The following is a 13738-nucleotide window of genomic DNA, read 5'->3' as shown; positions in this document are numbered from 1 at the left end:
GAAGGACTAACATACATACTCAAGTAGGTATAGTAATATATTTTTGCCCCGGGGGGGAGGGGGTGGGGGGGCGGAGAAGAGGGGAAGGAGGGAAGGGCAGATTGGGGGAGAGAGCAGTAAAAAAGCAAAACACTTGGGGGAGGGTGATTTGTGGACCAGTGACAATGTGGTCAGTGCAGAGGAGAGGCCAAACAAGCTGAGGGACCCTTCCCCTCCCTCTGAGCTGTGGGATCAGAGCAGAAGCAGCCCCTCGGCTGGGCCTCATAGGAAGGTGAAGATGCTCTGCATTACTGCACAAGTATGACATATTGAACTGATTTCATAGGGAGGGTTGAGGAGGGAGGGAGGAAGAAAAAATTAGAACAGAGAATTAGCTCAAAGACCTTAATCTCGTCAGACTGGGCTCAAAGGAGGGAATAACATTCACACCCAAATGGGAGGAGTAATCTATTTAACCCTACAGGAAAGTAGGAGGGGAAGAGGATAAGGAGGGAAGGGTAAAAAAAGGGAGTGCAGAGCAGGGGGGGACAGTCAGAAATAAAACACTTTTGAGGAGGAATAGGTTAAAAGAAAAGAGAGTAAAAATCATGGAAAGGGAATAGGATGGAGAGAAATAGTTATGACGATTGATTATAATGGCAAAATGTATGGTACCTACTTCTTTGTCAAGTTTAAGGTACTATATACAGGTTATGATAAACAAGATACTATCAGAAAAACCTGGAAAGACCTGCATGAACTGAAGCAGAGTGAAATGTACTGTATACAAAATAAGAGCAATAGTGTAAGATGATCTGCTGGGAAGCATGTGGTCATTTTCAGCAAGGCAATGATCTAATATAACTCTGAAGGACTTACGAAAATGGCGACCCATGTACAGAGAAAGAACTGATAGTATCTGAAAACAGATGGAAACATTTTTTCTTAATTTTTTTTGGTTTTGACAATTCCTTAATCTGAAGTTTTGTTTTTTATTTGTTTTCTCTCACAACTCAGCTAATGTGGCAATGTGGTCCATGACTGCTCATGTATAACTTATTTTGAATTGCTTGAGTTCTTGTGGGTGGGGGATGGGAAGGGACGGAGGAAGAGAAGTTGGAACAGAAAATTTTTAAAAATTGATGTCAAAATTTGTCTTTACATATATTTTGGAAAATAAAATAAAAAATTTAAAAAGTAAAAAAACAAAATAAAACACTACTTTAAAGGAGCATCTGACAAAATCTGGGAAGAGACTGATGTTAAGATGGAGGAACCACCTACTGTGCGCGGCTTTCATGGGAGTGTACCCGGGTCTGCTCTAGCGGAGCAATCGCCAGGACGCTTCCACAGTGCTTTAAGGTTGGCAAAGCGCTTTCCATCTCTTAGTTCTTCTGATGCTCACAACAACCCAGGGAGGGAGGCACTGCTGTCACTCCATTTTACAGAGGACAAAACTGTGTCTCAGAAGCTAGGGGACTTACTGCAGAGGGTGCTGAGTTCAGGCCCTAGAACAGAGAACCTGGGAAGCCCCTGGCTGTATAATACGATGTGGAGGAGCACAAGTGAGGGGTCCCCTCTGGAGGACCGCGGCCCCAGTCTGGCTCAAACCTGCTGCACTCGTGTCAGTGCTCCCCGCCTCCTCTGCCCTTCCGTCCTCCATCAGCACGAGGCATCCTCTGGTGCTGGGGGTGGCCCCTGAAAACACCACCTCAGGTCCAGTCCCCTCGTGGCCTGCAGGCTGAGTACTCCATGAACCTCCAAACTTCTCTTCCCTCTCAGCCACACTCTAAGCTGGATCCCATCACAAGCACGATGTTCTACCACACTGCATTCACCAGTGTTCTTCATCTCGAATCCCCCACACTGGCCCAGTGCTTTGCCCAAGGAAGGACCATCGACGCTCGTGATTGAATTCTAGAGCTTCCTACCCGCCAGCAGGGTCCTGCCATCCTGTGCCACACTACGGTGGTCACATCCCTACTGATAGCAAGCACTAGTAGCCACAGATGGGGCAGCTTGTGCCCATTATCTAAGGACTCCTAGGATCACAGACAGCTGAAACGCCGCATATATCTGCACCTCCTTCTGCTTCAATGCAACAGACCTTCTCTGACAGCTCCTGCGTTAGCACTGGGAACGTGGAGATGAAAAACCAGCCCAGTGCTTGTCTCCCAGAAGCTTCTGTCTAATGGGGGAAGATGCATCATGGGGGAGGGTGATTTGTGGACCAGTGACAATGTGGTCAGTGCAAACAAGCTGAGGGACCCTTCCCCTCCCTCTGAGCTGTGGGATCAGAGCAGAAGCAGCCCCTCGGCTGGGCCTCATAGGAAGAACGAGTCCATTCCCAGCAAGGGGGAAGCCACATAAATTCACAGGGACAGGAGACTGCAGGACACTCATAACAATGGACATTTAACGCACAAGGCTCTTAGTCAGAAGAACAATTTGTGGTGTTTTTTTTTTTGCAGGGCAATGAGGGTTAAGTGACTTGCCCAGGATCACACAGCTAGTTAAGTGTCAAGTGTCTGAGGCCGGATTTGAACTCAGGGAGTCCTGAATCCAGGGCCGGTGCTTATCCTTTGTGCCACCTAGCTGCCCCAGAAGAACAATTTGTGAACCTAGAGGACAATGGAAATTTAAACTATCATTACAGAAAAATGGTTTGATTTGACAAAATGTAGTGCAGAACAAGGTGACTGCCCAGAGCGCCCGCACGGTAAACAGGCCAAGCAACTGTACAATGCCCTTTTCTCAACCCTGAAGGGATCACGCGGAGGAAACGAGAGTTCAAAAGACATGACGGTGGAAGCAAAGCATTTCTGAGCTGGAAGGAATCTTCCAGGGCATCCTTTCCAACTTTGCCCTCATTTTTTACAGAGGAAGAGGGGGAGGTGGCACTCATTCTGAATGGCAGGAAGTACCCCAACAGGCGAAGTACTTGGTCTCAGGTCTGCTGCTGGCATGGGCAGCATGGGGTTGAGCCTGTGTTCTCCCCTCAACCCCTTAAGGGGAGCATGCCCCAGAGCTTCTGCCTCTGTCCCTCAGAACAAGGAAGCGGCAGCCAAGCAATCAGGCGCTGCTAGCACCCGGAGTGGAAAAGATGGAACAGAGCAGAGAGAGAGAAGGCAAGAATGAACTCAGATTAGGGACAATCTCAAGTGGATTCCAGGGGGGTGTCAGGGAGCTACTGAAGACTTTTGAACAGAATAACCTGCCCAAGATCCGTGCAGAAGGAAGATGAGATGGAGGCAGCCGGAAGGACCAGGATGGGGAGATGAAAGCCAACTCTGGTACTCAGCACACTAGGCTCTGAGGCTTAGGCCTGTTCACAGCCTCCTGGCCTCTGGCCACTCTTACTTGTCAGAACGGACAGTGAAGGACTCAAGGTGCCTCGGCAATAAGGAAGGCCTCTGTCCAGGCCTATTCTACTTTTGTAGAAAGGGGAACACAGGCAAGAGAGAGAAAAAGGAAGAGAAATTGGAGCAAACCAGCCTAGGGAAGCTTCTGTTTCCCAAGGTTCTACTGATTTCAGCCTTAACCAGGTTGCCCAGGGAGACCTAGCTGTTCTAAGGAAGGTGAGAATGCCCTAAGCCGAGTACCACGAAACCCACACCGCAGCTACATTGTTGGCCAAATGCCTGACCTGGGCCAGGGCCTCCCTCCATTCTGCATGCCGTCTGTCCCTCTCTAGGGGGCTTGTCGCCCTCTGGGAGGCTGGGTGGGCTCCGTCTTTACAAGGAATTCAGGGGTAAAGATGATCCACAAGAACAGAATTCTTTCTGTGTGCATAGTCTTAGCTAAAAGTGCCAAGGAAACCTGATGGAATTCACGGAGACTTGATCCAGAGAGGGGTCAAGTTCTTTTCGTTTGGCTAAAAGCTTGGTACCAAAAGTATTGTTCATGGCTCCCCAATATACATAAAATGCAAGAGAAACATTTAGGTCAGCTAGTCTTCTAACATGAGATTTGAAACTATACCAGTTAATGGAAAACTGAAAAATTCTTCAAGCATCAGGGCAGGGGAAGCACCATTCAAAAGACACTTCTGACCCTGAGATAAATGCTCTCCAGATTTTTTATACATTTCTATATTTATCTTCTTTCTTTTGTGGAATGGGTATATGTGGGGATGTTAACAATGCGTCTTCCTCAAAGCATATATTATTATTCCTTTTCTACCCCAAAATATTGTATGAGGAATCATTTAAAGTGACATGTTGTGACAAGCATTTTCCCAAGTCCCCAAATGACTTTTTTGGCCATTATTCCCTCAATCACCAGTGAGGCCTGTAGAAATGCCACTTCCAGAAAGAAAAAAAAATGCCAGGACGTTATTGCTTCTCCATTGATGGAAGGTCTATTTTGAGAGTACTTGCCTTTAAATCTGCCACCGAGGGGACCTTTTCTTCCAAGAACAGCTCCCCAAGTTGCTCATCCGAATTTGCCACACACTCAATGAGTTCCTGGCGGTGGTCAGTCGCTGCTGCCCGGAACTCTGCTGGGATTTCGTCATATCGGATGGTCTGACTGGGAAAACAAAGTCTTTCATTTCAGGAACTGGCATCTCCTACTTCAATGGAAGACAGAAACCCCCCAGTGAGAGCTTCCCTCAGTTCCCTTTGCTCAATCCTGAAAGCCTCTGGCCACCCGTTGCCTATTCCCTCCTATCTGGTCACAAAAGACACAAGCCCCATGCTTGCCCTGGATCCCATTCCTGCCTGTCTTCTCCAGAACCTGGATCTAGCCAATCCTTCCCCGTCCTCATGAATGCTCAACATTGACATAGGGACCTGCTCACTAACACGCTCAGATTTCCCCAAAGCTAATACTTTCCTTTGACCTTTCTCTCCCATCCAGCTGTCATCCCACCTCTCCTTCCTCCCCATCACTGTGACCCTTCAGAAGTTTCCCCCCACTATGCAATGAAATCACTTCCTCCAAGTCACCAAGGACCACCTAATTGCTAAAGTCAATGTCCATTATTTTCAGTCTCTATCTTTCTTGTTTCCTCTTCAGTTTTGGAAGGAAGAAATTCGAACTATCCACAAAGAAAAAGATGCTACAAAATGACGACTAAAGAAATACAAATTAAAGCAGCTCTAAGCAGCCCCACCTCACACCTATCAGTGGCCAAGATGAGGAAAGGAAAATGACAGGCTTTGGTGGGAGTACTGGGAAACATGCATATGAATATATTCTGGTGGAGCTGTGAATCAGCCCGGTCATTCTGGAAAGTCATTTAGAACTATGCCCCAAAGGTCACTAAACTCCGTGCAACCTTTGACCCAGCTATTCCACTCTCAGGCCCATCACCTACAGAGATCTGGCAGAAAAAAGACAACAAGGAAAAGGACCATATATACAAAAATAGTTATAGCAGCTCTTTCTGTAGTAGCAGGACTTTAGTGAAGGGAAATTAGATATTATTTTTCAATAAATATTTTGGAAGAAATAATTCCAACCAAATTTCAAAGAGATAGTATCTTTTGAAAGAAATTTCCTTTTACTCTTAATAATTTCACTGCTCTCCAAATTCCAAAGTTTTGCCACTTACCCAAAGTCTCCATCAAAGTATATGGCCCTCTCCTCAATGAGGTCGATGATGCCTTTAAAATCACCCTCCAAGCCCATGGGTATCTGGACAAATGCGGCATTATGATTTAACTTAGATCTGGAAAATTAAAACATGCATTTGGGATTGTAAGGAACAAGGTGGTAAACCACTAATTCAGTAATGACTTCACATTTTCAATTAAAATTAACTTCTTGCCTCGACAATGTTTAAATATGAACAAACTACACTTTACAGTTTTGAACAACTATGTAAGTTGGACTCAAAGGAAGGGCCTAGGGCTGGGTGCTGGATAATGCTGCCTTCACTTGTCTGTAGCAGAATCAACACTGTGAAAGAGGGAGGAAGGGGGAAGCCCAACCACACATACACCCTGGTGCCCACAGTGCCACCACTGCCATCATTTCACTTCAGTTCAGCAATAGTGATATTGGAAGTTCACAATCTATAGTAGCTGAGCACTTCCAACCATACCCGTGTCGTCCATTTTACCCAACACCCCGATCTCATTCACTTCTTTCTGAGGGATGACAGCCTGAGAGTCAGGTACCCAGAACAGAAAGGAAACTTCTCATATACTAAATGTCTGCCATGGTAACCTGAACAAGTCAACTGACTTCTCTACGGACTCATTTCCCACCTGTAAGAGGGGACAGTGACACTCAGCCCCTTGTCATGGAGGGCAGGAAGAAAGCAAAGTACTGAACCTTGTAAGATGTCAAAGATTCCAAATGATTCCAAATAACAGTTTTAAATTAAGGAAGATGATTCCCTTGGGTTACTGTAGCTCTTACCAGAAACAGCAAGCCCAAGTATGAGCATTTCATTTTATCCTCACATAATCTGAAGGCTTTTAGCTGCAATTCCTGACAGAAAGGTTCAAGTTAAAGAGGACCCCTCACCACATCTCTAGGAAGTCTTTAAACACCATGCACCCAATATGCGTATCGGCAGCACAATGTGATGAGGAGAGTCGGCCTCAAAGCCAGACAGACCTGGGCTCAAGCCCCACTTCTGACACACAGTGTGAGCTCCAGGCCCATTGAACAGCTTCGTGGTGCCCAGCAGGACTCTCGGTTGTGGAGAAGGAGCCAACCTGCATCGGGGAGTTTTCTCACCTGGGAATCCCCTAACTAAAGCAAACACCAGCCTAGTCCCCATCTCTGCTGCAGGTTCTCAAAGGGAACTTAGCATATAAAATGTTGGAAGACCTGGATTCAAAATCGTTCTGTGACCCTGAGCATGTCATTTCACTTTCAGGCACATCAGGCAACTCCTAGGATTAATCTAAGTCACAGGAGAGCCTCCATCTACGGGGGCAGGAGTTGTTCGCATGCCAATATTTCCCTAAATTGATGAAATTGTCAGTCAGTTAACAAATATTTATAAAGGCAGCACATGGTACTGGGAAGACAGTGCAGGACTTTGGGTCAGGGTGAGTGTAACTCCAGTCTCAGACACAATCTGGGTGACTCTGAGCCTCTCAGCCTCAGTGTCTTCACCTGTAAAATGGAGATAATAACCACACTGACCTCATGGGATCGTCACGAGGATCAAAGTGCTTGGCACTCTAAAAAGCACAGGATAGCTACTATTATCATCTCTATTACTGCTATCATTATTATCAATATTATTATTTTTAGTCTCTACCATGTGCCAGGCACTGGACCAAGATCTGCACATTTGGGGCTGAGCATCGCTCTAAGTTTGCACAACACTGGACCATCAATTCTTGCTTAGAGGAATGAGACAAAGAACACCACAAAGGCATACACCGAGGTCTAAGGGAATGAATGCTAAAGTAGTTCAGAAATCCCCAGGGTCTTCCTTGAAAGTGCTTTGCTTTTCGTTTTCCATGACTACTCATGTATAACTTATTTTGAATTGCTTGAGTTCTTGTGGGTGGGGGGAGGGAATGGAGGGAGGAAGAAGTTGGAACATCAAGTTTTTAAAAATTGATGCTAAAATTTGTTTTTACATATATTTTGCGAAATAAAATTCTATTCAAAACATAAAAAGAAAAAGAAAAAAGAAAAGAAATCCCTGGGCTGCTAAAAGGAGGCAGTCAGGCAGCCCTATGCTCTTAGGGCAGTGCTGGGGGCACGGGAGCCGAGGAACGATCAGGCTGTGGACCCAGAGAACTTCTGACTTGTGTGTGCTGCTAGATCAATCCTTAAACACACACTGGCCTGCTGGGATGAGCCCACCCCCTCAGTACCTCATCTGCTGCAGGGCTCTGGAGGGGTTGGAGCCCAATCGGTCCAGCTTATTAATGAAGGTCAGAAAGGGAACGTTGTATCGTTTCATCTGACGGCTGACGGTCATGGTCTGGCACTGAACACCTCCAACCGCACAGAGAACCAGGATAGCGCCATCCAATACCCGCAAGGCCCTTTCCACCTCGATGGTAAAGTCCACGTGCCCTACAGCAGACAAAAGCATGAGGTGACGGTTCAGAAGAGCAGCCAGGATGCCAGCCCAGCAGGGGTCCTCTCAACCCGATGGTCCAGGCTCACCCACCACTCTGGGCAGCGCTGCACTAAGTTCTCCAACTGGGTGGTCAATTCTTCAGCTCAATGACAGGATTTGGTGGCCGTGAAGAAGTCACTACCTAGAGACCTGACTCCCTCAGGAAGTCACTGACACGGACACCGCCATCTACCCCCATTCAGCCCCTCCTCATGCCCTGGGGGTCAAAGGCAGGCTTCAGGCTTGGGGGGGCAGCACCACATAAATGGTCTTTGATGACTCGCACATCACCTTTGGTGTGGACAGCTCCAGAACAATCACATCAAGATGGGAGAACCTGAAGGTCCTCACTTAGCCCCTTTAGCTATGAGTTAATTAAATGGCCACCAAAACCAATTACCCTAAAACTTTGTAATCCATTTTCAGCCACAAGGTGTTAGAGAGGGTGTTTAAGTGTTGGGGTTTGTAACCCCAAGGTGCCAAGTACCCTGCGGTGTTTGGCATCCTCCCAGCTATTGGCATAGAACCTAGCACATTGTTAATGACCAACTGCCCACAGCCACATTCAATTAGCTCACATGGACTTTGTATCAGGAAGCCCTGGGTTTGAATCCTGCCTCCCCCATCATTAGCCTGTGACCATGTACAAGTCCTGCTGCAGTACCTAACAACCTGCTTATTACTGAAATCGGATAAACTTTAAAGCTCTATGTGAACGCAGGTGGTCTTATTCAGTGACAGATTCAGAGCTCAAAGGGACCTCACATCATCTAACCCAATCCTTTCTTTTGTACCAGAGAAAGGGGACTTGCCCAAGGTCATATGGACATGTCAAGGTCCTGTGACTTGGTTTAGCTTTTCTTCTTTCTCAGAGCATTGAATTAAGCCCCAGGGAAGGGGACCAAGGGAGTTAGGGATACACACTGTCCCTAACAACTGCAAACACAACAAGCCTTTCTGCTGACCAGGCGTGTCTATGATGTTGATGTTCACATCTCTCCACATGGTGTAGGTGGCTGCAGACTGAATGGTGATTCCTCGCTGTCTCTCGAGTTCCATAGAATCCATGACAGCACCAACTCCATCTTTACCTTTCACCTAAATGCCAAAAGAATACAGACTTACACACTTCTGTGCGCGCCATGAAGAAAGGGTTCTAACTGGCAGGATCCTGACAGAGAAAACGAAGACTTCCAAGGATAAGCTTCGCCTGATCCCAAAGCTGCACGGTCTGTCTTGTTCCCACAGGTTGTGTCAGACATGACCCTGAATTTCACTGCACAGAATGACTGATTCTGACTCATCCAGCCCTCAGTCCCTGAAAACACCACCAAGGGGCAGCAATCACCCAGCCCTGCTCAGGCACATTTGCACAGAGTCTCTCTGACATACAAGATGACCCTCATCTGGGGACATTTTCAACCAGAAAAGAAAGGCTGAAATATGCTAAAACAAAGTCCCATGGATGACCCAGAAATGTTTTTATCCATGTCATCAGACAGACACCAAAAATCAACATGACCTTTCTTTTTACCTCCCCAGACCTTAGGTTTTTACTTTCATCAAAATGTAGCTGAACACGGCCAGAGGTAAAAAACATGCTTCTGTTTTAAACCACGGCTATTTTTTTCTTTCTTTTCCAAGTAGAGCCTAGTCAGCCATGATGGAAATGCAACTCTCAAAGACGTAACCAGCAAGCACACGCTCTTTGGAATCGGGGGCCAACAACATCGTCCTACCTCGTGCATTTTGGTTATTCTTCCCGTATAGTAAAGCACTCGCTCAGTTAATGTCGTTTTCCCAGAATCAATGTGAGCGGAAATGCCAATGTTGCGGATCCTCTCGTTAGGCACAACTCCTGAACACCATCGACAGCCCTTCCAATTCACCTGAAAAGACACGGCTGGTTCAATTGCCCGTAAAAGAGCATAAAGAGGCAGTGAGGGTCGGCTAGGCGGCAGGCTTTCCTCTACACAGGATGACGGATGCTGCATCACCCAAAACAGGGAGAACAGAAGAGCAGGCCCTGGGCCTCCGGGCTTCACCTGGCCTCACGGACAACATCAGGGGACTGGGCCAGGTCCCCAGACTTACCTGGCATGAAGCTGGTGCAAAGAGAGAGCGAAGGAGACTCATGGTAAGTGAGGATTTTACCAAATCATCGTAGGCTACTCAGTGTATTAAAAACTAAACTACGTGGCTCGCTTTCCCTTTTTCATGAAGTCACCCTTTATCAGAATAAAAGCAGAGTTTCCCCTTCATCTCCAAAGACGAGATGATTCGTACATCCCACTGACTTTGGTGGCTACTTCTTATTGCTTATTGTTACATGTGTCCTGAGGGATGCGTGCCATCCCTCGGTCATGAGCTCCTATCATCTCTTCGCATGAGCAGCCAGCACATAATTACTGAGTGCCTACTATGTGCCAGGCTCCGAGCTAGATGCTGGGGATACAAGACACAATCAACAGGCTCCGTTCTCAAGGACCTCACCTTCCATCGGGGAAGAAAACAAATCCATGTAAATCGATACATTCAAATCTATACAAAACCATGGCTGGTCATTTTTGGTTGGGAGGGGAGGCAGACCAAAGGCTTCCTGGGAAGGAGGAGAGAGAAGGCTCTTGAAGTGTGGAGAGCCAAGGGAAGGCCAGCTTGGCTGACTGATGCTGAGAGGCAGAGGATCCATAACAACGGGTAAAGGGGGCTAAGATTTTAGAATCAATGGGGAGTCACTGGTGTTTAGTGTGGAGAGGAATCATGGCAGGAGGAGCCAGTGTGTGGAGGCTGGACTGGGCTGGGGAGGGGTCACCCCAGGACCTGAACTTCCCTGAGAGCTCCCTCTTCTTCTCTGCCTCAGACCCCCAGACGCCCCATCTTCCTCAGTCTCTGCCTTCTACCTGCCAACGCAAACCCTCGGTGCCCACCTCTGCCTCATCACTCCGGCGGCCCCCTTCGGGGCCAGACCCAACGCTCTGCTCTCAGGCTTCATCCTCCTTGACCTCTCTGAGGCCTCGGACAGGGGCGATCGCTCCCCGCTCTCTCGGTTTTGGGGGGACCCCCTCCCCAGTTCTCCTCGCTCTAGGCCAGGGCTTCTTAAACTCTTTCTACCAGGGCCATTTTTCCGCGACCCCTGGGAGGCGGGGACATCACACAGGCGCCCAGAACCTTCTGGCGTCGCTGGGGGACGCGGGGCTGGAGAGGGTGGCCTCACTCGGGCCCCCGGCTGACCTCCCGCCGGCCGGCCATCACAGCGGGGGGCCTCGCCGCGCCCCCGGACCCCGGGGTCCTCCCCAGGCGTCTCGCTCTCCCGCCCCTCAGACCCAGGCTGCTGCCAAGGCCTGCACACAGTAGGCGCTTAATGAGTGCAGATGTCCTTCCCTCCGAGCGCTCCGCGTCCCGGGTCGGGGCCCTTCTCTTCCCCGGTCTGACACCCTCAGCCTCCGGCTCACCCAAAGCAGCCGGGGCGCCCCGAGGCTCTATCGGGGCCTCCTCTCCCCTCTCCTGGCTGCTTCCCATCGACTCCCATGCCACGGAGGGGAAACTGAGGCCCGGGCAAGCTCAGGCCAGCGAGCGTCACGCCCCCTCCTCACCTCCGCCCCCCAAGCTCAGAGCCGGGCAGTGACGGGCCCGCCGGATTCGAACCCAGGTGGTCGGAGGGGCGCCCTCCCCCCCCATACTCCCCACCCCCCTCCGCCCCCCGCCTCCACGTGGGCAAACAGAGGGGGCGGGGCAGCTCCGGCCGAAGGTCACCGCGCACCGTACCTGCCTCCCGGGCCGAAGCCCGCGCCCGCCCAGCGCCGCCCGGACTCGGAGCAGCCACATGGCGGGACTGTCTGACGCACGGACAGAAGGACGGACCCACGGGCAGACGGCGGAGTCTCCCGGCCCCGGCGGCACCTGACGCAGGCGCGGGACGAGCCGCTCAAAGTCACGCCGGGCTCCGGCCGCTCACTTCCGGACCGGTGTGGAACCGGGCTCGAACACTTCCGGAGCAAAGGACAGCAAACAGGTGGGGGCGGCACGAAGGCCTATAAAGGAGGTCGGCGCTCCGAGCGGCGCCCGCCCCCTGCTGGTCGGAGGGAGCCCTGCAGGCACGCGTCGGTTCGCGAGGGCCCGCGGGACAGCCGGGGAGGGTTCCCCGCGGGCACGTCCGGCGCCCAGGGCCGGGCACGAGCACGGGAACACACTTGTGGATTGAATGGCATTGCCTCCGCCGGAAAACTGCAGAGACTTTCCAAGGATGTGCAAAAGGGTGGATTCCGGTGACGCCGATGTGGGCTGGAATTAGGGTCACAGTGAGTCTTCCCAAAAGAATTACAAGAATCAGTGACTCAGTTTCCCAAGTTTTATTGCAATACTGTGAGTGATCTCAGGGAGAGAACCAGAATGCGGAAAGGGATCTCTCCAATAAGGAAAGAGAGAAAGTTATATAGTATGGATAAATTGATTATCAGTCTCATTGTAATAATCTGCACCTTTGGGAGGTACAGGGGAGGGGTTATCCTAATCTGGAGTTCCTGGGGGGTCCTAAACCAACACCTCCGAGTACCTTTTTCCGTGGAGGTGTGTTTTGGGGGTTTACATGTCATCAGGTGAATCTGGGGACAAATTTGTCTTTTTCTGCATATTTTGGCTCTTTCTGATTCCCATGATTCAAAACATCTTCATTTTTCATTAATTTCTAGTCTAAATTTGTTTTTTTGGAGGGGCAATGAGGGTTAAGTGACTTGCCCAGGGTCACACAGGTAGTGTCAATTGTCTGAGTCTGGATTTGAACTTAGATCCTCCTGAATCCAGGGCCAGTGCTTTACCCACTGTGCTATCTAGCTGCCTAGTCTAAATTTCTATAGCCTGTCAGTATATCATTGTTATAGTTTCAGGTCTTCATAACCTCCCTCCCTCTGTTCCCGTTATGGGTACTGATTTATGTGAGTAAGAGAATCTAGCATCCTGACTTATAAATTATCCATTAACTGGGGTCTGAATCCCTTTTAGGGCTCGTGCTTGGGTCTTGGGATTTTTTTGTTAACCCCTTTTTTGCCTCTTACATCAACACCTGGGGTTACCTCACCCCCTGTGGAGAAAGGGACCCCACCCCCTCTCCTCTCCCTTTGCTCTCCTTCCCCTACCCCTCTCCATCACCTTCCTCATCCAGTGCCCATTCCCTTTTCACATTGTTTCACAATCAGCATTGATGAAGTGCCTACTATGTGCCAGGAACTCACTGTGCTAAGCACTGGGTAGACAAAAAGAGGCAGAATTCAATCCAATCAACATAAAGCACCCACTATGTGCCAGGCAGGCAATCTATTATGCTGGAGGGACAAAAAGAGGCAAAAGACAGCCCCTGCTTCCCGGGAGTTTACAATCTAACTGCAAAAAATATATAGGAAGCAAGCTATGAACAGGGTAAATAGGAGTTAATTAATGGAGAGAAGACACTGGAACTAAAAGGGGGTAGAGAGGGTTTGTGTGCTAAGATGGAAAGGCTACTGTGTTGTGCTGGCAAGTTAGGAGGGCTCTGGTTTTCAATTGGCCTTTAGAATTTACTAATTAGAATGTAGCGATAACCTTAGGTAGCATTTTTGTAAGGCTTTAAGATTTGCAAAATACTCTACAAATATCTCATTTTATCCCCATAACAACCTTAGGTAAATGCTGTTATTATCATCTCCATTTTTACAGCTGAGGAAACTGAGGCATGGAGATATG

The 13738-nt window shown here is 49.0% G+C and overlaps 1 protein-coding gene across 1 annotated transcript in view; it reads right to left on the bottom strand.

The window, feature by feature from the left end:
• The window catches only part of GFM1 (G elongation factor mitochondrial 1), a 47706-nt gene extending 35719 nt beyond the window's left edge, over window positions 1-11987 (bottom strand). The window contains exons 1-6 of the mRNA XM_043992661.1: window positions 11789-11987; window positions 9763-9912; window positions 8989-9121; window positions 7773-7977; window positions 5537-5653; window positions 4359-4509 (exon numbers count right to left, since the gene is read on the bottom strand). Of these exons, the coding sequence (XP_043848596.1) occupies window positions 4359-4509; window positions 5537-5653; window positions 7773-7977; window positions 8989-9121; window positions 9763-9912; window positions 11789-11848 (816 nt within the window). The 5' untranslated portion in view covers window positions 11849-11987. The remainder of the gene's footprint in view (window positions 1-4358; window positions 4510-5536; window positions 5654-7772; window positions 7978-8988; window positions 9122-9762; window positions 9913-11788) is intronic.
• Window positions 11988-13738: the final 1751 nt, after the last annotated feature.

Source organism: Dromiciops gliroides, chromosome 3, assembly GCF_019393635.1.
Source record: "Dromiciops gliroides isolate mDroGli1 chromosome 3, mDroGli1.pri, whole genome shotgun sequence".
Lineage (NCBI taxonomy): Eukaryota > Metazoa > Chordata > Mammalia > Microbiotheria > Microbiotheriidae > Dromiciops > Dromiciops gliroides.
This window is presented reverse-complemented; position numbering and strand designations above follow the sequence as displayed.